Here is a 25,286-nt window from a genome sequence, read left to right as displayed (position 1 = left end):
AACCCGGCGCTCTCGCGGTGCGGAAGGTGTATCGGTCACCGCTCGGTCCTCAGAGTGTTCCGGTCCTCCACCTGAGTACAGATGTTCCCGAGGGTACGGATGGTACGGCAATTCATCGTGATGTGAAGTGTACTCGTGCGAGTCGTCATAGTGTGAACGACGGTCATCTGAAGGGGGAGGAGCATAGGGAGGATACCCAGGATAGGAGTGAGCCTCAGCAGGACGGTAGTCAGAGTCATATCTCCCTTCAGTCGGATAGTCAAAATGTGACCCAGACGGCCACGGAGCAGTAGGATAACGATCATAGAAGTCTACAGTTGGTTGATTCTGGTAATCACGTTGGTATGACGCGTTTCCAGCAGGGCCATGTGGATCGTATCCGCCACCCATCTCCGAAAGATCGTTCCTGCAGTAATCACGTTCCGGCGGATATCGAGCAGGAGCACTGGGCGGCGGAGGATAGTGTGGACCAGAAAACTCACCAGGGTGATCGTACACAACAGGATAGAGATCTGCTTGATCGGGGTACTCATAGGCCCCGCGACTTTCATGTCGAGTGTGAAAAAAAGGGTCAGGCCCAGGAGGAGCATAGTCACCGTTACCATAGTCAGAAACAGGAGGGACAGAATAAGCATAGCGATCATCAGGACGATCTACCCCATGAGGGTATGTTGGTGGAAGAGACTCGCGAGACGAGAAAGCCTGAGATCCTCTGCCAGCCACACGATGCCCAGCAGCAAAGGGTTGTCGTATATCAGTCATTTGCGCCGGATCAGGAACATAGGGAATGTCAACGCCACCAACAGGAGGTCGAACGTATCCGTTTGGCACAGGGGCCCCACGAAAACGGATGAACTCCAAAATGCCGCGTTCGACGGCCAGAACACAGGCAGCCAGTTTAGCATCATGCTTGGTTTTAAACTTTCCTGTCGAGGCATATAAGCGCCGCTCCTTAGGATTTGTGAAGACTTCCACTCGGGTCGTAAAACCTGCACAACAACGTGAGCCTCGCACACGACTGATTGATCCGAAATACACTGACTGCCATCTGGATTCTTCTGAGCGTCAAACTTGGGGGTTGCATCCAGCCGGAATAACCTGAGTTCTGCACTGATAGCCTCCAAACAAAGCTCCCCTAAGCCTTGTTCTCCTGGAGATAACGTGATGATGTCTCTGCTTTTGGCAATGCCCTTATTATGATCTTTTCCCACCCTCGGCGCTCCGTCTGTTGACCGGTTTTTGTGTATATCTTCTAGAATGGCTTTCACGCCTTGAGAAATGGCGAGAAGGCAAACAGCGGCTTTCGCTTCGCTGCGTTTGGCGAAGGCACTAGGTACAAGATATGAAAAGGAGTCTTCCCCATGTGCCAGTCGCAACAAACAGCCATGAGCTACAAAATGCTTTAGGGGCAGCCAATGCATCATACAAAACTCTCCCACCTTGATGGACATTAGGCTCGCTGATGTTGGTGAATTGTTCCAGCACACCGAACCGCCTGACCCGATTTACCAGTTGATAGAAATAGTTGATAGGGTTGATCGGGTGATTACCGAAGCCTACATCACTAGGGACATTCTCCTTGTTCAGGGCATCGTAGTATGCTTGTTGACTTATATGAGTTGGGTCGTCCTTCGTGGCACCAAGGAGAATCAGCTCCTTGATCTTCTTTGGATGATTGGCAGCCGCGTTATCGTCCCAAGGCTCCTTCAACCCATCCCCATGTGCGATGAAATCCATTATGCCACTACGAATGGCCTCCTGGCAAACAGCAACTTTGGCTTCCTGTTTGGTTGGATATGCTATGCGTATGCTCCATGATCGCTGTATGACCTTTGATAAATAGATGGATAGGGCACATCCAAAGCCTGTCGGTAGGATGAGCATCTAGTCGCTAATCCGAAGCATGGCTACGCACCAATTCCCTGCTTCGAGTCAATTGTGTACGTGTAGACAGGCTGGACTTTTCCCTTCCGCCAGGTTTGGCATTGATCGATGATACGCTCTTCACAAGACTTATCCTCTGAAGTTTTTCCATCTGCTTCAACGTTTTCGGAAACAGGGCCTTGAATCCGGGCTTTCTCATCGCTACCGGTAGCCAGGAAATCAATCGCTCCTGATTCAATGGCAACCAATGCCGCGGATGCCTTCGCCTGCGCTTTCTTTCTCCAATGGCCTCGGGATTTGAACAGACGTTTGTTGCCGTTTGGGAGTGTAATAATAAGGGTAGCTTTTTTATCTGCACCCCTGTTACACACGGAAAAGACGGGGCATAAAAGATTCAGCGTACCTGCTGCAGCACCACCTTCTGGCCCAAAGCTCCATTGGAGAGAATCACAGTTGCCATAAAGCCGATTGCAGAGTGAATACAACTGGGAAATCTCGATATTTGAGCCCTTGGCCTCACTGCTCATGTCAAGCATTGCATCATCGTCCGATTCAGGAGGCGGGGGGGATGGACTTTTAGGAATGAGAGACAGGAGTGGTTGCGCTCCCATCGATAGCAGAAACTGGGCAGTGTCCTCTTCGTCGTCGTCATTCCCAATGGCGTTGTTCGTGTCTTCGCTTTGATCCTCTCCGTCGTTTTCGATGATACTAGTATGGGCGTCTTCTTCCAAGAGAGCAAGCACATCTCGCTCCTCACTAGGACTTGGATCATCCATAACTATTTCCCTGGAATGATGTGTCCCCTCAAGACGCTTCGCTCTCCCATCGTTCTCCATGTCATACAGAAAGAGAGGGTTGTCCAATAGATCGAGACCGTTACAAGATGACTGGTCGGGCGTTAGATAGTGTGGAGGGAGAGCAGGGTGTAAACAGGGAGCGAAAGCAAGAAAGGGGGGAAGGTGCCACGCTGTGTGCAGCCTTCACGTTTTCATCAACAGGCTCGAACGTGCGGAAGCAAACCGTCATTGTCCATATGATCAATGATCAATCGATCGTGTTTACTCTACTGAAAGTAGTAGGATTATAACTAGTGATACAATGACAACCAAGGCTACACAGATGCGCTTCATCAGACTATCAAGTCCTTCTTAGCCGTGCGGACAAAGGCTTGCTGGAAGAAGCACGATTGTTGCACAGTTTCTGTCCAAGGACTGCAACAGACCCATGCGTCGGTGCGGTTGACAAATTCGGTGTCATCTCTGCGAGAGCTCTCTCAAAGACTTGCAGAGAATATAGGCACTATCGTGTTGAAGAAGCGGCTTGAATTCGATTACGTAGAGCTTGTACGGAGTCCTTTATCCTCGCAGTGACTCGGCTCCTGGTGTTGGCTGTTTCGGCTTCTGGTCGTCCTCGAGCAAGCCATTGTGCTCGGATGTCACCAACAGCATCGTTTAACTTCGGGTCATGTGAGAACGTAATCGATAGGCGATTCCCTGGAACAGGGAACTTGTTCGGAAAATAACGCGGCTCAGGCATTACTTGATCAGTCCCTTCGGGAGAAGAGTCAATCGCAGCAGCTATAGAAGCAGTAGAGGTGTACCGGTAATCCACATTGGAATTATGATCGGCATTGACTTCGCTTCCATGATCATTCTTCCCCTAGGTTCTTGTCAGCGCGGTAACAATGCATTTACACTCGTATTCACATTCCCCATTTGAAGGGGAACAATCCCCCTGCTGGGTTATAGCATGGCTGATTTATTTTTCCTTCGGGATAGATGTGAATCTAATTCGAGGTCAACATGATGGCCAAGAAGGGACGGATGTTCACACAGAGGAACATACCCATCTGCCATCATCCAACGTCCTAATGGCGTCGTCCACCGCCGTCTGATATATCCCCCCTCCCCGAAAGGTCTCAAATACCTGACCTGTACGGAAGAAGACGCCGAAAAGGCTGCCTCCATATGAGGAATGGAAACAATGGCTTGAGGAAAGAAGGGCTTACGGATTGGTAAAGATTATATCAGAGGCTCCCAAGGTCCAACGACTTAGGTTGGGGTCAAAGTAGGTATACGTAGGCATGACACCCCAGATGAGAGGATCATCCAGCCTAGCTTTGACGTATGAGAGTGGCACGCGACCAGAGTCGTGGTTGTGCGTACACTGATATATGATTACAGACTAGACTTCCTATCAGATACAGGTTGTCACTAGTTCGCATGTAGGCAAAACAGACCTGTTAATATGCCCGTGCCATTGTCCCTACGACTCTTGTCCTCCAGAGCCTTGACGAGTACGTCCAGTCCTTCTACTTTGACCTCTTTGCATCCCCATCGGAGGAAGGCTTTGCAGAGAAGACCAACTGCGCCAACAGTGCAGGATGAGATCTGCAAGTATTTCATCCACTAGTTCCGTCGCTTCCAAGACCTATGGCATGCGAAAGGAAAGGAATGAAATGACAGCACTCGAAGGCTTAGGTGAGAGATGATCAAAGAAGAACGAGAGGAGGACCCGTGGGAACGCCACATGTACCGGAACACGTCGACGTCGCGCTTCATCGTCTGGGTAGAACACCAACTTTCACTAGTGTTAGCTAGCCATGGCTCCTCAATCATACACCATCTCGAGCCTGGCATACCTGAAAGTCTTATTGCACGCCACTAAATACCCGACAAATCCAGTGAACGGAGTCCTGCTCACGACGTCGCCGTCTGGCGCAGCGGACATCGAAGTGAGCGACGCGGTGCCGTTGCTGCACCATTGGACAAGCCTGAGCCCTATGATGGAGATCGGCCTGGACTTGGTAAGTCCATTGACACCCGGTATGAGAACCAGCACACTGACATACTTATTGAATAGGCAGGCGGTTTTGCTGAGGATAATGGCTTGCGGATAATAGGATATTACGAGGCGTCAGACCGCGCCGACGAGAAAACGCTCGGCCCAATTGGCGACCGTATAGTCTCGAAGATAAAAGCTACTAGTCCGGACGCTATAGCGCTTGTACTGGATGCAGCAGGGCTTTCGATGGGCGAAGCGGGGCTCATTGTGCGTCATGAAATCTCTAGCGGCTGTATGCTGACAGTCCACAGCCATACATTGCTTCACCCTCCCTGAAGATTATTCCAAATTCATTTACCTCACGTCCGCCCTCTACCCGCTCCACCGACTCTAAGCAAGTCTCCACGTTCCATCTCGCCGCGGTGGATCTGCCGAGAAAGGCATTGGGTGCGATCAAGGAGCAGAGCCTGCAGAATGAGCTGGGAGATTTTGACGATCATCTAGAGGATGTGCGGATAGATTGGCTCAAGAATCCGAAAGTGACTGCAGCAGTGGAAAAGTTATAGCGATAGCTGTGGGGATGCAGGGGGGCCGGGGTATACCGAATGCATTGGTAGAAAGTATACAATATCAGAGTACAATCGTGCCCCGATATCCAATATCACCTGGGAAGGCATTTGTCTGCCAGATGTATTGAATTATGTGCGGTAGATGTTCAGATAAGGTAAACTTGCGTTGTCATATTCTGACAGGAATACTCGTTCGCGTCGATCGGTAAGATACCTGCAACTGTTGGTTCATTTCATCCACGCGGGATTGGTGAACAAGCACTTACTTGAGCAGCTCATTAATGTGATCACTTAGTAGTCGCAGACTCTCTTGGTCCATGCCGGTTTCCTTGATCATAGCAGGCATATTGACGATCATCCGAAGCAGATGTTCAGCACCATACAGCTCTGCAAGGCCGTGTTCTTTTCCCACCTCGTACTTCTTCTTCGCCTCGGCATACTGTGCGCGCTCAAATCTATAGAGGAGATTCTGGCCTAGAGACCGGTTGAAGTATAGTGTGAGACCGGCAAGCAGCTCGGGGAACAGCTGTGCGACGCTTCTGCAACATGGCATCAGAAGGGAATACGCGCGTTGAGCAGTATATTCTTACGGCGATACTCGCGGTTTGAGGGTTTCCTGGAAGTCTTCCAAGAGCTCGCGAACGTTGGGTTCGCGGGGTAGAGAGACGAGCTGATTGTTCTTCGTGACCGCTTCCCAGTCGTCTACAAGCTGGACCTTTAGAATATCCGGTATGACGAGCTTTAGCTCGGGTTTTCTGTCGTCCTGACATGTACGGCCACACCGTTAGTGTTCTGCACCACAGTGAAGCTAATAAAACAGCGCACATCCTCTCGTGGTCGCTTCACCCCCCTGGTGTCCTTTCGTCTATCTGTCGTGGTGGAATGACGCCCTCCACCAATGCTATCCCTCCCTCCGCTAGCACCAGACGCGGCAGGTTTCGTTGATTGGGGGGAATCTGCCTTCTTATGAGACTGTACAAGCTGTTTTTGGAGCACGAGATTGTGCTCGGTGAATTTGAGCAAGCGCGACTGAGGCACCCATTCGTCCCATCTGCGATTTCGGTAACGCGTCAATTTTTGAAATATTAAGAGAGATAAAACCAAAAAGACGAACGTGTTCTTCCAACCTTTATAATGCACGAAGTAGTGTGGTCCTCGTGAATGATCAAGTTTTGAATTGGTGTCGTCCCACGTCTCGTTCTTGAGGACCTTTCGGACAAGAAGACGTTAGTTCCCTCTTCGAGTCGCGCACGACGCGTGCTTACCTTTGCCTCGTACAGCAACGGACCATGATAACACAGAACCTTCTCGTTAATAGAGAATGATGCCATGTTGAAATCAGACTTGCGGGAGGTGCTGGCGGCGCCGTGAGAGCCGGAACGAGCGTGGTGAACAGCAGGTGCCATTTAAAGGGTAACAATCAGGTGCCTGTCAGGTGGGTGTCAGGGAAACAAAAAGGTCCAATAGGGTGGCAGTTGCCGAGACGGTGGAGATGATAGTGTCAGCGTTGTCCGTACCACTAGTAATCCAGTAGTGGACACTCGACGCAGATAACCAGGAGAAATGGATTGTCAGAAGGGATGTGAACCAAAGTTATCCTGGTACAGCTGAGACTATCGCGCGTGGGACGGATCACATGTCAGTTCCTATTCTCGGCAGGACAACTCCGTCACAAAACACTAGATGATCATGGACGGAGATGTACATAGATTATGACATGAGGCTAGCGTACAGCGCTCCAGTCCTGAACCAGAATCTCAGAGCACAATCCCCAGTAATGTGGGGATGAAAACTATATAGGCTTGATCTTGAAGTGCAGAGAAATGAGAGAGAATATGAGACACTATACAAGGTTTGTGATGAGCATTTCAACTTGAACTCAATACCAAACATACCTTCAGATCCTGTACCAAGTAGTAGAACGTTCGCAGACCATCCGGATCCTCAGACTCCGCCACCTCAGCCAGGGAGCCGATTTTCGAAGTCTGAGGAACCAGTCGTAAGCATCAGCTCGTCAAATGTGTATACACCATACATACCTCAAACGAAATATGCTCGTTCCCTATCCGAATTTCTAGTTCCTGTTTCCCTACGATGCTCTTCTTCGGCCAATTTGCGTCGTCTTCTCTGTAGAGGTCGTCAGCACCTAGATGTGCACGGGATCACACCAACGCACTTGGTAATGTCACTTGTCTCGATTATCCGTTTCAGCTCCCCTACCACAATCGGGGAGATGCACACTATAAATGAAAACACGTAAGCAGCGCGTTCGGACAGCATTCGGTCCATGGTTGGCCAAGGCGCAATGCGGACGGTGTTTCAATAAGAAGGCAAACGTACTCTCTTTGCGGATCAATTGATCGTTTCGGTAATTCGAGTTGTTGGCGTAGCGCAATCTGCCCTTGTGGTACTCGAATTCTAGAAACTCGTGTCCGTGTCGGCCTGCGTGCCCGGTACTAGGTACATTTGCAGTCAGCGGTTTCCCCGGAGCACCATTGGCCTAGTCAACGCACTAGTATCTGCAACACGCGAGTCAGACATAGGTAAACAAGAGAGGCTGATAAGGTGCGTACCTCAGGTAAAACGCATCTTTGTCTAATGATTGAGCCATTTTTTGGTGGTACAGACGCGCGAGTGCAATAACGCTCTTGAAGTAGAAGAATGAGTTATTTGGTTCCGGCCTGCCTCCGAAGCTTCTGTTTATCCGTTCTTCCGGGCGTCTGGCATACGCTTTGGAACAGAGCGTCTTTCAATTCGTCCACCATCTTGTGGTCCTCCAACACGCGACGCGAGCAGATGATATTAGTGCTACATGGGTACATGATGTTCAGATAACAAGAGCGACAAAGCCAACATGATCAACGGAAATCGCCTGTTTGAATACATGTTCTCCGTTCCGATTCCCCTTACGCCAGCTGCACACTCGTCTTGTAGTGCTCCAACTTCCGCTCAATCTCGTCGGTGATGTGTGGACATCCACCCAGCCATACACTCCTGATTCGTTGTGTCTGTCTGTTTTTGTATCTTCTGGCGACCGTTTTGCACACGTCGTTATCCGTAATATTCGTCGCATTCTTGATCTGGAGGCTCTCGAGCTGCGGACAGATCCATTCTGTCATATTACCGGTCCCGTCGAAGTCGAGCTTTCCAGACAATCCATGGAGAAGTGCATGTGGAAGCGAGCCTCCGATGACGCGGATTGCCTTCAATGTGGATAGCCTCCTCAAGACCGTGTATATGATATCTGGCGGGTAGTCGCATCCTCCCAAGCCCAGCATGTGCAGGTTCGTCAATGGGATCATCGATGTTCCAAGCGCTTCGATAATTGGCATGTTCCGACGCGAGCTTGTCAACTGGATTTCGAGCACGCGCAGGTTTGGGCACTGAATGTACTCTAACATTCTACCCACCACGTCTGGATTGACTTTCCAGAAAATCAATATGTCCAGTTCTTCCAGTGGAACATGTCTTATCGTGTCACCAGACGTGACACTGTTCAAGCTCTCCAACTGCAGACGTTTCAACCCAGGAGATACGCGGAGGCTAGCACACAACTGCTCAACCGTCTCTGGCACGCACTGGACCGATCGAACTATTCGCATTGTTTCAAGACCTTGAACAAACGGACGATCCCATCTTGCGTTGACGGCATCGAAATCGATGTGCTTCAGCTTGGGCGGTTGTCCTTCGGGGAACAGGGTGAATACATGTTCCTCGGTTGGCGTATGCGGTGCAGTCCGACATCGGAGGATGATCTTCTCGAGCAACGGCAGTGGGTGCGGAATCGCCCGCGCAGCGTACGTCATGATGTCGTAATCACGTATATCGAAGGACAATGTCCGCCATCGATTCGAAGCCGCAGCAATCTCCTTGAACAGCCTGCGGAACTCGTTGATCTGCGCGACATACAATAGGACATCCGCGTCTTTTTGGGAGAAATAACGCAGATAAATGTCGACCGGAAGGTTTTGCGAGCGCTGTAAAAAGGCCCTTGCTTTGGCTTGTGACAAAGGGCCTTCCAACTGGATATTCGTCCACAAGAAGGGATAACTGAGAACAACACTGCGCACTCGTTGATCTATCGGCGAGAACACAGTCAACTTCTCTGTCTCGGATGTTCCGATGAGACGCACCGATGTGGCTTGCGAGAATTCCGTAATCTGGATCTTCCACGGCATTCATCGCCAGGATACTGAGTAACAGCTCATCTGGGAGCCAGTGGATTGGCGGTACTGGACTCCTTCTCCTTTCTCGCTCTCTGCCTCTCCAGCTAACGCTTCTGGCTGCTTGATGGCTACTCCCTCGACCGAACCATGGTTTGATGGACAAGCGATTGAGAAATTCGCGTGTCCCATCCAATGCTGAATCGTCCTTGTCGCTAGAAGGATGGCGTCCTTCGAGGGGGGACGCAGGCTGCCGAATGACCATTGGAGTCTGAGAACGCTCCCACAACCCTTCCGGTTGTTTAGATGAGGGAGAAGGTGGCATTGCCGGCCGAGCCGGTGTCTCCACAAAGGTTTGCGGCCGCCCTTCTCCTCGCCGCTTCATCAAAATTGGTCCGATGCTTCTCATGCTTCCTCTCTCAACCAATCAAGGCGAAAGAGGGAAGGGGGGGAGACTGGACTAGAAGAGGACGCCGACAGACAGCACACGCCTCAGCCTACGCATCGCATTATCAATCTGCATTAGTACGGGCATTTCAAGTTCATAATGAAATGGCCGTACGTTTCCAGGGTCCAAGAAAACCCCGGCGCCTTCAAACAGCTTTTGCCCAGATCCCTGAGGCTTCCTTTGTTTCGTGGACACGCGGAGGTCGCTCGCGTAAAGGCCGGATGGCAGGGATGTTGGGAAAAGGGAGGAGCGGCTTGCCACTTATATCCTTGGGAGAAGAGCAGCGGATACCGGCGCCAGGTTTAACGTGTGCTGTCGCAGATGGAGGCAGCGCCTCTACAAGATGTGTGGGATGGATGTGCAACACCAAGTGAGTCGTTTGGAAGCGCGCTCGGTGTGCTCCGTAGGTGGTGTATCTTCTCGAAGACAGCACGGGCGCGTCTGATAGGTTGACTTCCGATGCATACTGGTGAATTGCGGCATGTGGTTGCTAGTCATTTGGTAATTGCCATCTGTGTGTGCCTCTGATGGAAATTCCTAGTCGGGGGGACCCTTCTACTGTACCGCCTCACCAGAATATTCATCCTGCAGGTATCTATTGGCTATCGGCCGGATTGTACTGCATCGTTGCTGCGTTCGGCATTCTGAAGGACCTTTTTGCCATTACGCGCTCTTATGGTAGCCATTGCAAGTGGTATTACTGCTTTGGATGTCTAGCGCCCAAACCTGCTAACGATAGATCTTCGCGCAAGATTTATGCAACATAGCGTTGAGTCAGCTGTAAGTCACCGCTATAGGGCACGCCCACAGAAGCGTTCTGATATGGAAGTTGACACATTGCTCGCTTGGCATGGGTGCGTTCCTGGATGTTCCTCTTCTGCCTTGCCAGCAAACCGTTCCCCACCACTGCCTCGCCTCTTTGGGCTCGGTGAATGCCCACCGAAAATTCATCCCACGGAAATAGCGTTCGATCCCACAGACCGAATGGTGTTGTACAGTGCAGTACAGACAGGGTTCTGGCACACACGACCACAAATTAACTGAATACCAGCGGAACCTCTCAGCAGCCGAACCAGGTCATGAAAGCGGACTGTGCGCTTTCTATTGCTGGCGTCTGCGTTTCTTCTCTCGTCCGTTCTCCACACTCGCCATCGCCCTTCCCTGACGTTTCTGAAGTATGCGAAGCAAACTCCGCTTCGTCTCACCATCGGGGAATGTCTTGACGTCGTAATACGTGGGCGCAAATTCCAATAACCTGTATTAAATGCCGTCATTCTATGTAATTAGGTTTACTCTATGGGAACTACGTACCACTCAGGCCGAATCTCGGTGACAGTCCGGATATAGGATCGTGTTGTCAGAACGAATTCATTGAATAACACCCACTCGGGTTGTGTGTCAAGTCCACATGAGGGATGTAACGCGACGACCTAAAACATCACAACGGAAGAATTAGTGTCGCGACGAGTTAGAAAAAGCCACTGCCACTACGAACTTGGTTATCCTTGACTGTTAAGTAGTTGTTTTTCTCGCCCTCCTTGTGAGCCACTTGCATGAAGAAACCACACGTTAGCGCCTTGCGGATATTGACGTAGAAGGTTCGCTGATCGGTGCTGGAAATCAGCTCGAGATCGAATCTTTCCATGGTTCTTTGTAGCTGAGTGCGAACGTTTTGTGCTTGTGCAAGGGCACGCCCGTTGAGAAAATTGTTCCACAGCCAATTTTTGTCACCTTCATCTGAGTATGCTAGTGTCACAATTCGTTGCTTCCTTCCTTGGAATAGTGACATACTCTGCATGTAGTTGTTGTACACATTCAGCAAACTCAAATGGTCCCCGTCAGGAACTGCCAGCAAGGCCTTAGCAGCATCGGCCTCCTTCCTCATGTTAGGCGGCCGTGTATAGACATTCGGAACTGTGGCAACTAAGTCAGCAACACACCGAAACATGCACTGTGAAACAATACCTGAGAGCATCGCCGCAATGGTCAATATCTCGTTGCTACACTTAAACTCAGGCGATACGATGAGCATCTTTGAGAGTTGTGGATCCAAGGGGAACTCGGCAGCCATGCCACCAAGGGGCGTCAGATTACCCTCATCATCCAGACAAGTGAGATAATTGAGCATCTCGAGCGCGCGCATAATACTCTCGGGTGCCGGAGCATCCATATAATCGAAGTGCACAAGATCAGTCACACCAAGTTTCACCAATTGCAGCACGGTGTTTGCGAGATTCGAACGAAGGATTTCTGGGTGCGTCTGCTCCTCCAGCTGAGAAATGAAGTCCTTCTCCGTGTACAGCCTGAAGCATTTCCCGGGCCGTGTACGGCCAGCGCGACCAGCACGTTGCTGAGCAGAGGCCTTTGAGATAGGCGAAACGAGAAGAGACTCCACCCGAATACGAGGATTGTAGACTTTCTGCTTCGAGAAGCCAGGATCAACAACGTAAACAATGCCATCAATCGTGAGCGATGTTTCCGCGATGTTGGTCGACACCACGATCTTTCGACCTTGTGGGCCACCTGTTGTACGAGGGGAAGGTGCAGGCTGAAAGATGCGCTGTTGCTGCGCCGGCGGAAGAGACGAGTAGAGTGGGATAACGAGTAAAGGACCGACTGTTGACGGGTCGAGATCATCGGCCTCCAGTTTGATCTTCCGACATGCATCTTCAATCTCCTCCTCCCCGGTCAAGAAGAGGAGGATATCACCTGGGTCTTCGGCTTGATGGATCATTAACACCGTTCTAATGGAAGCCTCAACATAGTCTGGCTCCGGCTCTTGGGTATAGAATGTCTCCACCGGGAATGTCCGGCCAGGCACTTTGAGAAGCGGTGCAAGTTTGCCGTCGTCCGAAAGAACAGTGCCGAAATAACGCTGGAACTTGAGCGCGTCGAGCGTCGCTGACATGACAATGATCTTCAGATCCTTCCGCTTTTTGGCAATCTCCTTCAACAATCCCATCAGGATGTCAGTGGAAAGAGTACGCTCGTGCGCTTCGTCGAGAATGATGGTGGAGTATCGCTCAAGCAGGTGATCGTTCATGGCTTCTCGTAAGAGCATACCTGAGCGAGCATCAGTGCCAGATTCGGAGATCTGAAAGTATGGGGTGTACCATCCGTCATATACTTCAAGAACGTCGTTCCAGGCTCTGTCATATCCTCAAAACGGATGGAGTAACCAACCTCTTTCCCGAGTTGCACTAAAGAACGCATCAGAATTGGCTAGGCAGAGGCAGGGTGGTATGACTCACCATCCATTTCGTCGGCTACCCGCTTTGCAACACTCATTGCGGCAACTCGTCGCGGCTGAGTACACGCGATCAGTTTTCCCTTTGTGTGTGGGAGATCTGAGTACGCGACAAATTGCGGTATTCTGCTCGGAGCATGAGAACAATCACAAGGGACTGCAAAAACAGCAGATACTGTGTGGTCTTCCCTGACCCCGTCTCACCAACCATGACCACGCATTGATTGTTATTGAACTATCGGACTGTGTGAGTCACAGGGTCCGAGGAGAAGAGTGAGCTACCCACAAGTTGAAAGAACTCGTCCATTTGCGCGTAGACAGGCAACTTTTTCCGGGCCTCTAAGATCTTTTTGAATTGTGTGGAATATGGTTTGTTCGTGAAGGGGTTCACATCCCCATCCTACAAGAGTTATCAGCAGAAGCGTATAAGTGTTGACACAAATACATACCAACAACTTTCTTGCCTGCTCTCCCCGCACTTTCCGGGGAATTATGCCCTCCAGCGGATGACTCTTTCCACCATTCGTCTTGCCAGTTCCATTGGAATTGCTTGATGCACCTCGCATATGTGGTGCCATATGTGCGAGATATGGGTTGTCACTAGCACCATCCATCTTCGCCATCTAGTGCGCTAAAAAAAAAGAGGGAGAGTGCAGAAATGTGCGAGTAACAACCAGAGCCACGGATTGAAAAGCGCTCGCTTCCCTAAAATCTAGACGCGCATGGATTGTACTTCCGCTGACGGACGAAAAGTACGTAATGAACGGCAGCAAAGCTTATTTACCATCGATCCCTTAATTAGGCACAGTGGCCTTCGAATGCCTTTGTATTCTGGTGCGAACAACGAGATGAACACGAGGAGGATGAAGCATAGGGATGAAGAGGTAGCCCGTAGCGATATATTCTTTTTGGGCGGTCAACTCACAGCCGCACCAGGTTAAACAAGACCTAGAGCTTGAGAGACGGCGCAACGCGATGGTAGAGGAACGTGAGCGCCAGAGGCGGTACGCTTCGCCCTCTTTGCCAAGATCGCTAGTGCCTTCTAACGACGATACATCCTTGTAGGGACGTGATTGGAGACGGCAGGCAAGATCTCTTGGAGTTGTTTGAATTACTCTCGAACGCACCTGGTGAACTCGTCGGGGGTAACAAGCAGGTCCCGGATCACGAGAACTATGTCAAGAGATGGGCTGCGAGTGCAGAGTACGCTTGATCCAATTACTTCACCACCGAGGTGCTGATATGATGCAAAGATCTGTGATGGATCTATCTGTCGATCTTCTCCCCATTCCTCGAGCGGTCGTGAGCATGGCTGAGTCTGCAAGTATTCCTATGTCTATTGAGTCGCCAAAGAGCGCCTCCTCCCTTCACCTCTCGCCATCTCCAATTGCTGAAGTCCGAGTGGATGGCTTGAACTTGGTTCATGATGTCTTAACGGAGGACGAAATTCCCTCGCCAGAACGCGCTACTATATCCAGGAGGACCTCGCGACAGCCATCAGCCGCACCAACAATGTCTGTCAGGGCAGCTTCCAGTAAACTTGGGCTCTCGCCGACTTCATCCGACAGCGAACCCCTGACTGAGCCACCGACTTCCCCAAGAGCCGACGGTATCCAAGCAGCTGTACCTGGCCCTTCAATTACCGGTGATATGGATGACTTGAAGGGCGCTGAAAACTTCTACAATCTCTCCTCGTGGAACCACGTCAACCTCCCACCATTGAAAGAAGAATCCCCTGAGAAATCAGATCCTTTTGCTGCCTGCTGGAGCATTCCGGATGACTCTTGGTTCTCCTCAGTTCATCCTCCTGACCAACCCCTCTCCACCAGCTATACCGATACCCTCAGCAGCTTAGCCCGAACCGTGACAATGAACGGTCCGGGAGGTCAACAAGCTGGCAAAAAGCGAAAACGGCATCGACGAGACAAAGACGCTGTGAAAGGTGAATTTGCCTGGCTTGCAGCATCAATCGGTGCCAACCCGGTTCACAAACATGCTGCTCATCCTGCGAAGTGCATGACCACTCGAGACTGGATGGTAGTGTACCGCGAATTCACGTTTCTTCAAGCTGTTGCCGAAATAGACGAGCTACAACAGCGTGGCTTGTGGTCACTACGGCAGCCGAAACGCCAGCCTGGTCCTCCAGTCCGGAAAGCTCACTGGGGTTATCTGCTGGAGGAAATGCAGTGGATGCAAACTGATTTTGTTGAAGAAAGGCAGTGGAAGGCAGCTCTGACCTATGAAATCAGTTTATGCATCAAGGAGTGGTGGAGCGCTGACGAGCGCGGGAAGCGGGCTCTTCAAGCAGGCTGGAAACGCCATCAGGATCGTCGAAAATTAGACGAACTCGATCAGGATATGGATGACCCCGAGGCCGAAGAGCGGGAGAGGGAGGAACGACGTCAGCGGAATGAGCGCGATGCGAAGCAGATGACCGAGGAAGAGGAGGGTGATATGGATGCCGAAAATGAGGGTGATGGAGAGAGCGAAGACGATGAGTTGCCCCGCAGTCCGATGAAACGCCGAAGAGTATCAAGTGTTCCAGGGTATCAACTACGACAATCCAGCATGAAGGAAGAAGATCAGCCTGACGAGCTTAGACAGTTGTCAGGCGAGCAAGAGCACGTTGAGGAAGAGGCTGAGGGTCATGATGAGCTCGACCATGGAGAGCAAGAAGACGAGGAGATGGATGCCGAAGGAGAAGCAGATGCCGATGTTGATGAAGATGCAGAGGAAGATGCGGAGGGAGATGATGATGATGCAGAGGGCGATGGTGACGTTGAAGGTGACAGTGAAGAAGTGGAGCAGGCGGCAGGAATCGTCGGTGAGGCCGACGACGGCCACCACGAGGTAGACGCAGAGCAACATGCAGATGACGAGGAAGATGAGGATATGGACGCAGAAGGAGAGGAGGATGCGGAAGGTACACCAGAAGAAGCTGACGGCGATGAGGATGGGGCCGAAGGAGACAACGCGCAGGAGACGAGCGACGAGAAGGCTCAAAATGTCACAAAGAAGAACGAGAACGGGGATGGAGATGAAGATGAAGACGCCGAAGGGGATGCTGATGCTGAGGAAGATGCTGAGGGAGATGCTGATGCTGAAATGAAGGACGAGGCGGGAGAGACGGAAGCGGCAACAGGCTCTCAACTCCGACTGTCAGAACCGACTCAGCAGCTTCATGTATTGCACTCCCCGCAACAAGAGCAGCATCAAGAGCCCCAATCTCCTCAACTCCCGAGCAACGACTCAAAGGACGTTATCATTCCTGTCTCAACTCCCGAGGCGAAGCCCACCCAATCTCCGAGGGTCGCAAACCCTGTCATCCGAATTGATTCCGACGTGAAAGGCGCGGGGAGCCACACAGATCTGTCCCAGCTTTTCACAGGACCTGTTCTGGCATCACCCGAAAAAGAATCCCCGACATCACCTGTTGGACCATTCAGAGATGCCACGAAGGCCGATAGCACGTTCTTGCTACCTCCTGAGACTCCAACTGTTGATGTTCAAAGCGTCCGCCTGCCTGTCCTAGAACTGCCATCGATTGAGACCATCTTCGACCCACACGAAGTGACGGGACGAGATGACTACGACACGTTGCTCGATCTGTTTCCTGATCTGCAGGTGTACGATTTATCCGAGCCTGTTGAGGAGCTTACCACCCAGAAGGACAGGAAATCAGAACCATTACCTGGGCTTCCTTTGCTTATGAGCGTCAAACCCGTACTTGTTAGCACCCTGAAACCGACGAGCCAGAACTGGGATGGGGAACACGAGGATTGGGAGCTTCTGCTCGATGAGCCCAAAGACATCGGCAAACCAGGCGTTCTCTGTAAGTTGTTCTACACCTTGCGCCGATATTCTGGCTGAAAACACCACCAGCTGTGTTTTCAGGCCGAAAACCCGGGACGGCAATTCCTGCACCGCTTCAAGAGCCACATCATCCAGCCGCCCGCATCAAAGCGCTGCATTGGAATAACGAGGATGATGCCATCCTTTTGACTTGCGTGACTCGATTCGGGGAGAATTGGGACCTCGTCGCCGACGCGTTCAATACGAAACGAAACACTATTGCTGTTGACTGGCGTACGCCTTGGGATTGTGCGAAGCGATGGGGAATCATCAAACCAAAGGAAGGTCCTGTGACAAAAGATATCGATCGCGCGAGGCGTATGGATAACGTTGCGCCTCATCCGTACTATCAGCGACAAGAGGGCACAAAGAAGAAAGAGAGGCAGGTAGCACTGCGCGACGTTGTGCGCAAGGCGATCAAGAAACGAGAGCAGAGTGGTCCTAAGTACTCTACAAGTAAGAAAATCAATCTGACAGCCCACAATACGCATGGGACGCTCGAGAAGAACGTCCCTAGCCCTGGAGACCTGGCACGTCAGAAGTATGATAAGGAGAACATGCTCCGACTAGAACGCTTCGCTATAAATCAGGCCAACCCGGGTGGTCAGAGACTGATGACACGTGTGGTATGTCCATTCTCTTGGCTACATATTCCGCTATTCACATCACCCCTTCCCAGCCGTCAATGTCATTGCCTCCTGTTGCCCCAGTCCCGCAGCAGCCAGTCTCTCACGGACCAAATGGCCAGCCCTTAACTTCCGCACATCTCGCTCTAATGCAACAGCAGCAGCGCCTGCAAGCCCAAGCCTCCCAGTCGCAAGCCGGGCAGACCCAGGCCACACCCGTCCAAGCAAGCGCAGCAGCGATGCAGCACTACTCTCCTCAAGTGCAGGCAGCGATGATGCAAGCCCAAGCTGCTGCTGTCGCCCGAGCGCAGCAAGCGGGAGTGAACATCAGCCGCGCGCACCAGGCCGCTGCTGCTGCTAACGCCCTTCCCTACCCTGGGATGCCCCCGAATGGGTCTCCGCCCTCTGCGCCTATGCAGCAGGCACAGTTCCAGAGTCTGATCGCCCAGCTTAAGAATGGCAGCCAGATCACTCAACAGCAGTTCCAGCATCTGTCCAAGCAGGCTAACTCGGCAGACATAATCAGGATGCTCTACGTAAGTCCCCCATCATTCATGAGGACCTTTGTTGACGTATCAACAGCAGCAAGCTGGATATCCACAACAACATCAGCCTCAGCATGGGCCTGCGTCGAGTGCGAGTCCTCCCCAACCGCATACGTCACCTACTATTCCTCCTTCATGATGCTTGTACTTTCTTGTTGTCTGTCTGAAGAGCAAGTGTACTTCTATAGTCGCAAAGCAATTCATCTTTCATCCTCCTGTGTAAAGAAAGGTAGCTATGTAGTCTCATGTATCTTGTTGTAGGTGAGGACCATGATGATTTCGGACGTCTATTGACCTAATGAGAGAGTGCATGTTCAATAAACCATTATTAATAACTTCTGGCCGATGTCCCCAGAATAAAAAAGTCTAAAAACAACTTCGGTCAGGGATGAATACATTACTTCTTCCCCGCATTCGATCGTTTACCTGATTCGTAATACTTACTCTATCATAACATCAAACGGGCGAGTAAGCGTTCCTTCAACTCAGACGACCATGTCCACGCTGAGCTACCTCGTCCCTCCCCTCCTCGGGCTCGGGCTCTCATTCCAAGGCCTCAGACGCAAGTCCCTCTCCCAGGCAGGAGCAGCGACCGCCTTCCTAATAGGGACGCTTTCCCTCTCCAGCCCTCTGCGCACTTTTGGCACTTCGCTCCTCCTCTTCTACCTCCTAGGGTCGAGAGCGACCAAGATTGGCAAAGAGCGCAAGCTGCTGCTTGAGGTTGGCACAGGTGTGGGAGAAGGCAGGAGAGGTGCAGGACAGGTCGCCGTCGCCGCTGGCCTGGGGGTGGTGGCTGCGGTAGCGTGGGGCGCGCTTTATGCGGGAAATCGGTGGCCGTTCACCTTACTGGGAGACCTGGTGGCCCAGTTTGGCCTTAGGCAGAGGGCGTTCGACCTTGTTCGCTGGAACCCTCTGAGTGATCGGTTAAGCAGAGCACTGATCTACCTGTCCCTGGGGTACGCTCTCCTCCCACGTCCACAACAACAGCTTACCTCTACTTATTCTGGCAGGCATTTCTCCACCTGCCTCTCAGATACGCTCGCTTCGGAACTCGGTATCCTCTCCCCCTCCCCACCGCTCATGCTCACCACCCTCCGCCCCGTCCCGCCAGGGACGAACGGCGGGGTCTCTCTCTCCGGCACGCTAGCTTCCGTAGCTGGAGGACTAATGATGGGAGTGATCTACGCTACGGGGGTTTGGATCGAATCCCATGCTGCGAGGGAGGACTGGGCTGGGCTGGGAAAGGTGGTGCTTTGGGGCACGGTCGCGGGTGTTGGGGGAAGTGTGTTGGACAGTCTCCTGGGGGCGACGCTGCAGGAAACGGTGTACAACGTGCGGGAGAAGAAAGTTGTCACTGATTTTGGGCGAAGGAAGGCGAGGGGAGAGGACGAGAAAGTGCTTGGAGGATGGGCGGTGCTGAGCAATGTTGGTGTTAATTTTGTGAGTGCTGCTGTTGTGGGGATCGCCCTCGCCTGGGTGGGCTGGGAGGGGTATTAGACTTAGAGGCAGCAGGCGGTGTGGTGACGCCCCAAAGCGGCTTTTATTATCGTGGTTAGAGTAATAGATCTCACTGTATATAATGCCCTAATCCTCAGGCGTAAGCTTCCAATGCCCGAACATAGACCTACATCCATCAGCTCGCGTCCAACAAACCCAAAGAACACTCACTCAAAAAGGGCCATAATTGTCCATTTCCTATTCTCCGCCTCTTCCCAGACCAAGCTCCGCTTCCCGTAGAATACCTCGTCGTCTACCTCGTCCGGCTTCCGGGGGAGACAGTGCAGGAATTTCCAGTCTTCTGCTGCGCCCCCTGCGCGGCAGAGGGATTCCGTCACTTGGTAGCCTTGGAATGCTGCTAGCCGGGCGGATTTCTCTGATTCCTGGCCCATGGAGATCCTATACATATCCCAGGATCAGCTGTGTCACAGGGAGGAGGGAAGGAGGGGAGCGTACCAAGTATCCGTAACGACGATATCAGCGCCCTTGACCGCATGCAGAGGATCATCACTCCACTCTATCCCCTTCTCGCACCCGAGCTGCTTAACCCGTTCCCACACCTCGGGTGGGCAGGGGTACGACTTTGGAACCGCTACGCGCACTTTAGCACCCAGCCGGGGGTAAGTGACGAGCATGTCGTGCAGTACGTTTGTGGAGTCTCCAAGCCAGGCGAGGGTCAGCCCGTGCAGGACTCCGAAGTCGAGGTTCGGGGGTGCGTCTGCGGGCAGCATATCGGGCGGCACGGAGTGTCCGGGTGAAGTACTGGCGTGCGGCGCTGTTGGTAGAGGAGAGGGGCTGGGGAGGTGCTCGAGTAGCGTCAAGAGGTCGGCGAGGATCTGGGTTGGGTGCCAGAGGGAGCTGAGGGCGTTGAGTACAGGAACAGGGGAGTGCTTAGCAAGCATCTCGACCTCCGTATGATCGCCTACGCGAGCGAATATGCCGTCTACCAGTCCGCCGATAACACGAGCGGAATCGCGGAGGGACTCGTTCACTCCTAGCTGGATGTCGGCGGATGAGAGGAACATCGGATGACCGCCTAGGAGATGTGCGGCTGATTCTGCTGAGAGGCGAGTGCGAGTTGAGCGCTTGGAAAAGAGGAGGGCGATCGTCTTCTCTGAGAGGGACTTTGGTGGTTGGACGACGAAGGCTGGGTGAGGACGAGGCTGGAGTAACGGTAGAGAGACTCGTTTGAGATAAGCTGCGTGCGTTAGTGTAGACTTTAGTTGCTTTACGCTGAGATCGGCCAGCGTTAATAGATGAGGGGGTGACATCTTGACTGCTGTTACCCAAACACTAGTTGATGCTGGCAGTATTTTAAGTGAAAAAATTGGAGTCAGAAATTGGAGGCCGAGTCAGGAAATAGCGGGGAAATTGAAGAAAAAGTTGAATCCCTTGAACATGGAAGCAGAAGCAAAGTCCACATGCCTGAATACCTACTATCTCTTGAATTAATCTGAAAATACGGGTTTCTTCTTCTAGACCAGTGATTCTTAGGAAATAATCCGGTTGGAAGCGAACCCAGTCATCTTATTCCAATTCCATGATATTAGAAGGCGCCTAACAACGTGTACCTCGACAACATAACAACGTGTCTCTCCTCCGCCGCACTGCCTACTATATAAGTTGCCTATCCAATCCAGCCCAGCCGAGACCTTCGCCTATTGATGCGGAAATTCAACGCCATATGTCTCGCCCATATCAATCCATGAATCAAATCTCGGATTTGGCAAGTCCTTATTTAGCGCCTTAGCTTGCTCGTGCAAAGGCGTGGTTGTGCCACTCACCACTCTCTCACCAGTGCACACGTTGCTCGTCTTTTCTGTCGGTCCTTTCGTTGGGCTAAGCATGGATGACGACAGTGCCCAAATGAACGACCCGCTCCAGCCTACTATCCCCGAACAACTTCCCGAGCCCTCAGCCGACGGTACGAGCCTATTCTCCTTCTCCCCGGTCCTTTCATTAACGTCCAACGGAAGACTACGTGATAATAGACAACATCGATCCGGATATCTTACTCGCGCCTCAAGAGCCATCAGTACCAGACGCAGCGGTGACGAAAGCCGTGAAGACGCTGCGTGCCGAACTGGGGCAAGTTACGAAACTAGCTTCGGAGGTGCGTCTTCCCCCACCTGGCTTGTCTGCCCCGCTCATCGTCGGAACAGCTCTGGAATAGATGGGGAATATCTAGTGTCTCATCTTCCGTTTCTGGACGTTGATGATCCCCAATCTTGCTTTCATGCTCAGGTTTGCACGTCAATATGATCCGTATCTCATGTTATGATCACAACATGTATTATTATGCAGCATCACGCACTGCCCCCCTCTCGCATTATATAGTACATTTGCCATCCCCCGAAGCGATGACCCGAGCCGAACTCTATGATTATGAACCCGATGCAGGACGGTGCGTGATGTCGTGATGGCATGAAGGCGTGTGGTTGTGTGTGACGATGGTGACGGTGTAGAGTGTAAACGCAGACTTGATGTGAGGGTTTGCCCATCAGAACTTGCCCCAGAAACGGCCTAAGGCGGCGCGTTTGGAGAATATGAGGAGGCCGGTCGAGATGAGTATCGAGCAGCTAGACTGGGTTAGCAAGTCGCGAGAAGAGGGAAGGCGTATATACCCAGCGTAGACGCCCACGGGTCGATAACTCCCATACCGATCGTGGATGGCTCCTGATAGTGGTGGGCCTGTGTTGCCCTATGAGTGGTCTATTACTAAAAGAGGGTGGAAAAGACCGACCGCATAAAGCCGCAAACCCAGCCAAGGTAAACGTCATCCCAATCCTCCGTCCCATATCGCCCACAGCGCCCATATTCGCTAGCGGCGCCGCGGTGAGTCCCGAGTACGCCCCACTCGAAAACCCATACACGACTGCGACGACGATGATGCTCGGTTCGGTTGTCGCGTAGGGCCAGGCGAATGTGGCGATGGCGGTGAGCATGTTGAATGGGATTAGGATGTTGATGGGGCCTACAAAGTCGGAGAATACGCCGGAGAGAACACGCCCGAAGCCTGAGGCACCGTTCGCTATACCGGTGAGGTAGGTCGCGAAGGTGGGAGAGATGCCGATGGAGACGGCGTCGGAGTTGAGGTAGGTTAGGGCTGCGAGTGCATCAATATATGGTTTGAGCGGTTCAACCGGGGAATGAGACCCACCGGTGAAGAGACCCATGAAGGCGACGAAGGTAGCTGCTGTGTAGAGCATGTACTCGGCCCGCCTGAGCGCTTTGAGATTCAGCATCCCGCCGGAGACATTTACCGGTGGAAGACGGCGGCGAAGTGTCTAGCCGATCTTTTAGTCAACACTCGGAAGTGGCCAACGATAGACATACCATATTAGCAAAGATGATAAAGATCATGAGGATCAGCCCTAGGATACGCATCGTCCACGGAAACCTAGACCGTGCGTCAGCGACAGTTTTCCGGCTCTGAGAGAACGTGCCCTAATTGCGGCAGTAATCGGGAAACGACGATGGGGAAGACGAGCCCTCCGATCGAGCTTCCTGCAGCAACGATGCCGAAGGCCATTGCACGTCTTTTCTTGACTGCGAAGGGAGTTAGATGGGAATCGGTTGGACAGTGTGGACGTACACCAGTGGCCTACTACAGCGACGGTTGGTCCTGACATGAAGCCAGACGCCAACTGCCCACAAATCAGCGACGGGGTTCCCGTAGGACACGCCGACTCACACCAAGTGCAAATCCCTGGCCGAGCAAGAACTGCCAGTATTCCGTACACTGCGCAACCAGAAACGTGACCAGGAGGATAAAGCAGCTTGCGCAGAAGAGGGGGACGCGGAAGTAGCCCAAGTCAAACAGGCGGCCCATGATAAGTCCGGGGAAGAAGTTGAAGGAGTACTACAGAGGGGTCAGGGAGGAGAGAGGGCGGGGGAAGAGGCGGACTTGGATGGAACCGATCCAGGAGCTTTTGGGGGTCAGGAGGGATGAAAGCAGAGGGAAGAGGGCTCACATTTGGGAAGCGGGGATGTTGGGTAGGAGATGCTCGGTGTAGTAGGCTTGGAAGATACCCCAGGTGTTGACGTAGCCAAACCTTGGTTAGAGGTGAATATGGTTACGCATTCGTCGACCTGAGCACTTACGAAGCGACGGTGATCGAGCAGCCCTGTCACAGTGCTCAGCGACTAGGAATAAGAAAAGTAGAGGCCTCACTCCGGCAACGACCAGCCAAGCCTTTAGGCCTCCATCAGGAAAGTCCTCCTCTTCATCCCTCTCGATCGCCTCCTCCGTCTCACCAGGATAAGCGATCTCCTCCTCTCCTTCCTTCTCCTCCTTCTCCTTCTCTAGCCCGTCTATTTGTGCCAGGGAGACGACAGACGTACGCTCCGAGCTGGGAGAAGGGACGAGCGTCATGCTAGTCCGCCTGCCCAGGACACCACCTAGGCCAGCTTCGACATCGACGATGACGGGGTGTGCCGTCCCGAGCCTCGGGTCGGATGCCATTCAAGCAAAGGAAGAGGAAGAGGAAAGCAAGACTCGTCCACTCAGCAAGAAGTTCCGAGGGGAAAGGATATATACCCCTCCCTCGCTCCTTCCCTCGCTCCCTGGAGAGAAGTTGTCATTCAACGGGAGATTGACTGCCCGGAGACCTCGCCTTTCGCGCCTGGCGCCTGGCCGGGGCCCCGAAGGCTTAGCTCCGGGGGGGAGGGGGGCGTCGGCATCTGCCGGCGGTGGCGGGAGCCCGGGCCGAGGGAGCTCGGCGATCTCGTTCGGACGTTGGGAGTTGCATGCCGAGGAGAGAGAAGGCCCGGTTTGGAGAGGAAGTGAAGTTGCTGACCGTTCGACATTGACTGGAGCAGGATAGGTCGGATCTTATGTTCGTTATTGATGACCCAAGGCACCTACAGTCCGGGGAACAGAGCAGAAAGGGAGAAAGAACAGTCGTCCGATGAGGCCGACGAGCCCGTGCATATTCCGTTTGAGGGAACAGGGCCGAGATCAAACAGATCACCAAAAGGAAAAGTTCGATCGGGGTATTGCAGCAGGAAGTTTCAATCGGAGAAGACAGGCCGAATGTGCTTCCGGGAAGGAATGAATTGGTTGTTGAGGAATGGTGCATAAGTGCATTACGTGGTCTGTTTGGGGATTGCCAAGAGAAGGAAGGGGAGAAGGAGTTCGTAGCCTGGGTTCTACCGCGATACCGTGCATGGGAGGAATGCACCAGACAAGAGAGGCGTTGTTCCGGCCGTATGTTGGTCGTCAGGTGATCATACACCGACGGTCAACTGCGGTCCAACATCAGGGATAGAGTTCCTGCAGGTTTGCGGGAGGGATGTTTCCTGTTAGAGGTAACGTCTGACGTGAGGCTAGAGCAGCACACGACTCTGGGTTCGGGGTGGGATGTGTACTGATCATCGCTCCGAAACTCCTCAGGGTAGGACACTAGTACCGCAGATGTTTCGATATTATGGCGCACGAGAGCGGATTGCTTGTGTCAACAGTAGGAGGGAGGATGAAGGGGAGGAGGATACGATATACGGAAGAGCGAGTGGGGTGCAAGCCTGCGGATCCTTCGGGTTGGAATGCTTGTTGGACTGTGTTGCTGAGGATCGTTTACGAGCAGAGAGGATGTGTGTAAAAGTTGGAGGAGGGGAACGATGCTCTCCTAATATGTTTTCCGATAGATCATCAGACTGGTATCGATTGCGC

The 25,286-nt window shown here is 52.4% G+C and overlaps 11 protein-coding genes across 11 annotated transcripts; 3 read left to right on the top strand and 8 right to left on the bottom strand.

Moving 5' to 3' along the window:
• Nucleotides 1–1,798: 1,798 nt before the first annotated feature.
• Nucleotides 1,799–2,441, bottom strand: DACRYDRAFT_24713 (uncharacterized protein; the record flags this gene model as incomplete). Its single annotated transcript, XM_040773809.1, has 3 exons — nt 2,286–2,441; nt 1,916–2,233; nt 1,799–1,865 (listed from the first exon to the last, which is right to left on the bottom strand). Exons 1-3 carry the CDS (start codon nt 2,418–2,420, stop codon nt 1,800–1,802), a joined length of 519 nt encoding a protein of 172 aa, XP_040625151.1. The 5' UTR covers nt 2,421–2,441.
• Nucleotides 2,442–3,001: 560 nt separating this feature from the next.
• On the bottom strand, nt 3,002–4,289 carry DACRYDRAFT_118960 (acyltransferase-domain-containing protein; the record flags this gene model as incomplete). Its single annotated transcript, XM_040770698.1, has 7 exons — nt 3,002–3,434; nt 3,485–3,543; nt 3,591–3,670; nt 3,730–3,841; nt 3,893–3,997; nt 4,050–4,068; nt 4,124–4,289. The coding sequence occupies 7 exons, from the start codon at nt 4,287–4,289 to the stop codon at nt 3,184–3,186; spliced, it is 792 nt and encodes a 263-aa protein (XP_040625150.1). The 3' UTR covers nt 3,002–3,183.
• Nucleotides 4,290–4,486: 197 nt separating this feature from the next.
• DACRYDRAFT_18293 (UPF0172-domain-containing protein) lies at nt 4,487–5,234 on the top strand (the record flags this gene model as incomplete). The annotated part of the gene is made up of 3 exons (XM_040771352.1): nt 4,487–4,690; nt 4,747–4,935; nt 4,980–5,234. 3 exons carry the CDS (start codon nt 4,487–4,489, stop codon nt 5,232–5,234), a joined length of 648 nt encoding a protein of 215 aa, XP_040625149.1.
• Nucleotides 5,235–5,366: 132 nt separating this feature from the next.
• On the bottom strand, nt 5,367–6,568 carry DACRYDRAFT_58041 (MRG-domain-containing protein; the record flags this gene model as incomplete). The annotated part of the gene is made up of 6 exons (XM_040775477.1): nt 5,367–5,451; nt 5,504–5,773; nt 5,828–6,000; nt 6,063–6,288; nt 6,352–6,446; nt 6,503–6,568. 6 exons carry the CDS (start codon nt 6,566–6,568, stop codon nt 5,367–5,369), a joined length of 915 nt encoding a protein of 304 aa, XP_040625148.1.
• A 323-nt stretch (nt 6,569–6,891) lies between these two features.
• On the bottom strand, nt 6,892–7,850 carry DACRYDRAFT_24711 (Mago nashi protein; the record flags this gene model as incomplete). The annotated part of the gene is made up of 6 exons (XM_040773808.1): nt 6,892–7,080; nt 7,133–7,222; nt 7,277–7,364; nt 7,414–7,477; nt 7,578–7,693; nt 7,811–7,850. Coding segments are annotated over 6 exons (449 nt in total), but the record flags the coding sequence as incomplete, so codon positions are not given.
• Nucleotides 7,851–8,038: 188 nt separating this feature from the next.
• DACRYDRAFT_24710 (uncharacterized protein) lies at nt 8,039–9,680 on the bottom strand. The gene is made up of 2 exons (XM_040773807.1): nt 9,371–9,680; nt 8,039–9,315 (listed from the first exon to the last, which is right to left on the bottom strand). Exons 1-2 carry the CDS (start codon nt 9,417–9,419, stop codon nt 8,144–8,146), a joined length of 1,221 nt encoding a protein of 406 aa, XP_040625146.1. The 5' UTR covers nt 9,420–9,680; the 3' UTR covers nt 8,039–8,143.
• A 1,269-nt stretch (nt 9,681–10,949) lies between these two features.
• Nucleotides 10,950–13,718, bottom strand: DACRYDRAFT_18291 (P-loop containing nucleoside triphosphate hydrolase protein; the record flags this gene model as incomplete). The annotated part of the gene is made up of 9 exons (XM_040771351.1): nt 10,950–11,103; nt 11,160–11,278; nt 11,344–11,762; nt 11,814–12,870; nt 12,912–13,048; nt 13,100–13,221; nt 13,272–13,330; nt 13,382–13,495; nt 13,545–13,718. 9 exons carry the CDS (start codon nt 13,716–13,718, stop codon nt 10,950–10,952), a joined length of 2,355 nt encoding a protein of 784 aa, XP_040625145.1.
• A 242-nt stretch (nt 13,719–13,960) lies between these two features.
• On the top strand, nt 13,961–18,328 carry DACRYDRAFT_24708 (uncharacterized protein). The gene is made up of 7 exons (XM_040773806.1): nt 13,961–13,979; nt 14,032–14,099; nt 14,161–14,298; nt 14,349–16,927; nt 16,978–17,573; nt 17,627–18,109; nt 18,156–18,328. Exons 2-7 carry the CDS (start codon nt 14,071–14,073, stop codon nt 18,255–18,257), a joined length of 3,927 nt encoding a protein of 1,308 aa, XP_040625144.1. The 5' UTR covers nt 13,961–13,979; nt 14,032–14,070; the 3' UTR covers nt 18,258–18,328.
• Nucleotides 18,329–18,608: 280 nt separating this feature from the next.
• On the bottom strand, nt 18,609–20,895 carry DACRYDRAFT_71310 (ornithine carbamoyltransferase). Its single transcript, XM_040775941.1, has 4 exons — nt 20,072–20,895; nt 19,787–20,014; nt 19,129–19,742; nt 18,609–19,074 (listed from the first exon to the last, which is right to left on the bottom strand). The coding sequence occupies exons 1-3, from the start codon at nt 20,884–20,886 to the stop codon at nt 19,703–19,705; spliced, it is 1,083 nt and encodes a 360-aa protein (XP_040625143.1). The 5' UTR covers nt 20,887–20,895; the 3' UTR covers nt 18,609–19,074; nt 19,129–19,702.
• Nucleotides 20,896–21,460: 565 nt separating this feature from the next.
• Nucleotides 21,461–21,788, top strand: DACRYDRAFT_111215 (uncharacterized protein; the record flags this gene model as incomplete). Its single annotated transcript, XM_040769196.1, has 2 exons — nt 21,461–21,539; nt 21,592–21,788. 2 exons carry the CDS (start codon nt 21,461–21,463, stop codon nt 21,786–21,788), a joined length of 276 nt encoding a protein of 91 aa, XP_040625142.1.
• Nucleotides 21,789–21,916: 128 nt separating this feature from the next.
• On the bottom strand, nt 21,917–24,091 carry DACRYDRAFT_24706 (MFS general substrate transporter). The gene is made up of 12 exons (XM_040773805.1): nt 23,790–24,091; nt 23,720–23,742; nt 23,590–23,670; nt 23,523–23,544; nt 23,310–23,477; nt 23,211–23,262; nt 23,062–23,164; nt 22,952–23,015; nt 22,776–22,902; nt 22,359–22,721; nt 22,240–22,306; nt 21,917–22,194 (listed from the first exon to the last, which is right to left on the bottom strand). The coding sequence occupies exons 1-12, from the start codon at nt 24,078–24,080 to the stop codon at nt 22,116–22,118; spliced, it is 1,440 nt and encodes a 479-aa protein (XP_040625141.1). The 5' UTR covers nt 24,081–24,091; the 3' UTR covers nt 21,917–22,115.
• Nucleotides 24,092–25,286: the final 1,195 nt, after the last annotated feature.

The sequence above is a fragment of the Dacryopinax primogenitus genome (assembly GCF_000292625.1).
Source record: "Dacryopinax primogenitus strain DJM-731 SS1 chromosome Unknown DACRYscaffold_20, whole genome shotgun sequence".
In the NCBI taxonomy this organism is placed as follows: Eukaryota; Fungi; Basidiomycota; class Dacrymycetes; order Dacrymycetales; family Dacrymycetaceae; genus Dacryopinax; species Dacryopinax primogenitus.
Note: the sequence above shows the minus strand (reverse complement) of the source record. Positions and strands in the feature narration are given on the sequence as shown.

What these genes read in the sequence shown, in the direction of transcription:
- DACRYDRAFT_24706 (XM_040773805.1), bottom strand. Translation starts at nt 24,080, where the DNA reads ATGGCATCCGACCCGAGGCTCGGGACGGCACACCCCGTCATCGTCGAT. An exon ending in AACATCCCCGCTTCCCAAAT is followed by an intron (nt 23,545 to 23,589) that starts GTGAGCCCTCTT and finishes GACCCCCAAAAG; the next exon opens with CTCCTGGATCGGTTCCATCC. An exon ending in CGATTACTGCCGCAATTAGG is followed by an intron (nt 23,016 to 23,061) that starts GCACGTTCTCTC and finishes CGCACGGTCTAG; the next exon opens with GTTTCCGTGGACGATGCGTA.
- DACRYDRAFT_24710 (XM_040773807.1), bottom strand. Translation starts at nt 9,419, where the DNA reads ATGAATGCCGTGGAAGATCCAGATTACGGAATTCTCGCAAGCCACATC. An exon ending in AATTCTCGCAAGCCACATCG is followed by an intron (nt 9,316 to 9,370) that starts GTGCGTCTCATC and finishes TCTCGCCGATAG; the next exon opens with ATCAACGAGTGCGCAGTGTT.
- DACRYDRAFT_71310 (XM_040775941.1), bottom strand. Translation starts at nt 20,886, where the DNA reads ATGTCACCCCCTCATCTATTAACGCTGGCCGATCTCAGCGTAAAGCAA. An exon ending in ATCGTCGTTACGGATACTTG is followed by an intron (nt 20,015 to 20,071) that starts GTACGCTCCCCT and finishes GGATATGTATAG; the next exon opens with GATCTCCATGGGCCAGGAAT. An exon ending in ACAATTATGGCCCTTTTTGA is followed by an intron (nt 19,743 to 19,786) that starts GTGAGTGTTCTT and finishes TGATGGATGTAG; the next exon opens with GTCTATGTTCGGGCATTGGA.
- DACRYDRAFT_24708 (XM_040773806.1), top strand. Translation starts at nt 14,071, where the DNA reads ATGGTAGAGGAACGTGAGCGCCAGAGGCG. An exon ending in AGATGGGCTGCGAGTGCAGA is followed by an intron (nt 14,299 to 14,348) that starts GTACGCTTGATC and finishes TATGATGCAAAG; the next exon opens with ATCTGTGATGGATCTATCTG. An exon ending in AGAGACTGATGACACGTGTG is followed by an intron (nt 17,574 to 17,626) that starts GTATGTCCATTC and finishes ACCCCTTCCCAG; the next exon opens with CCGTCAATGTCATTGCCTCC.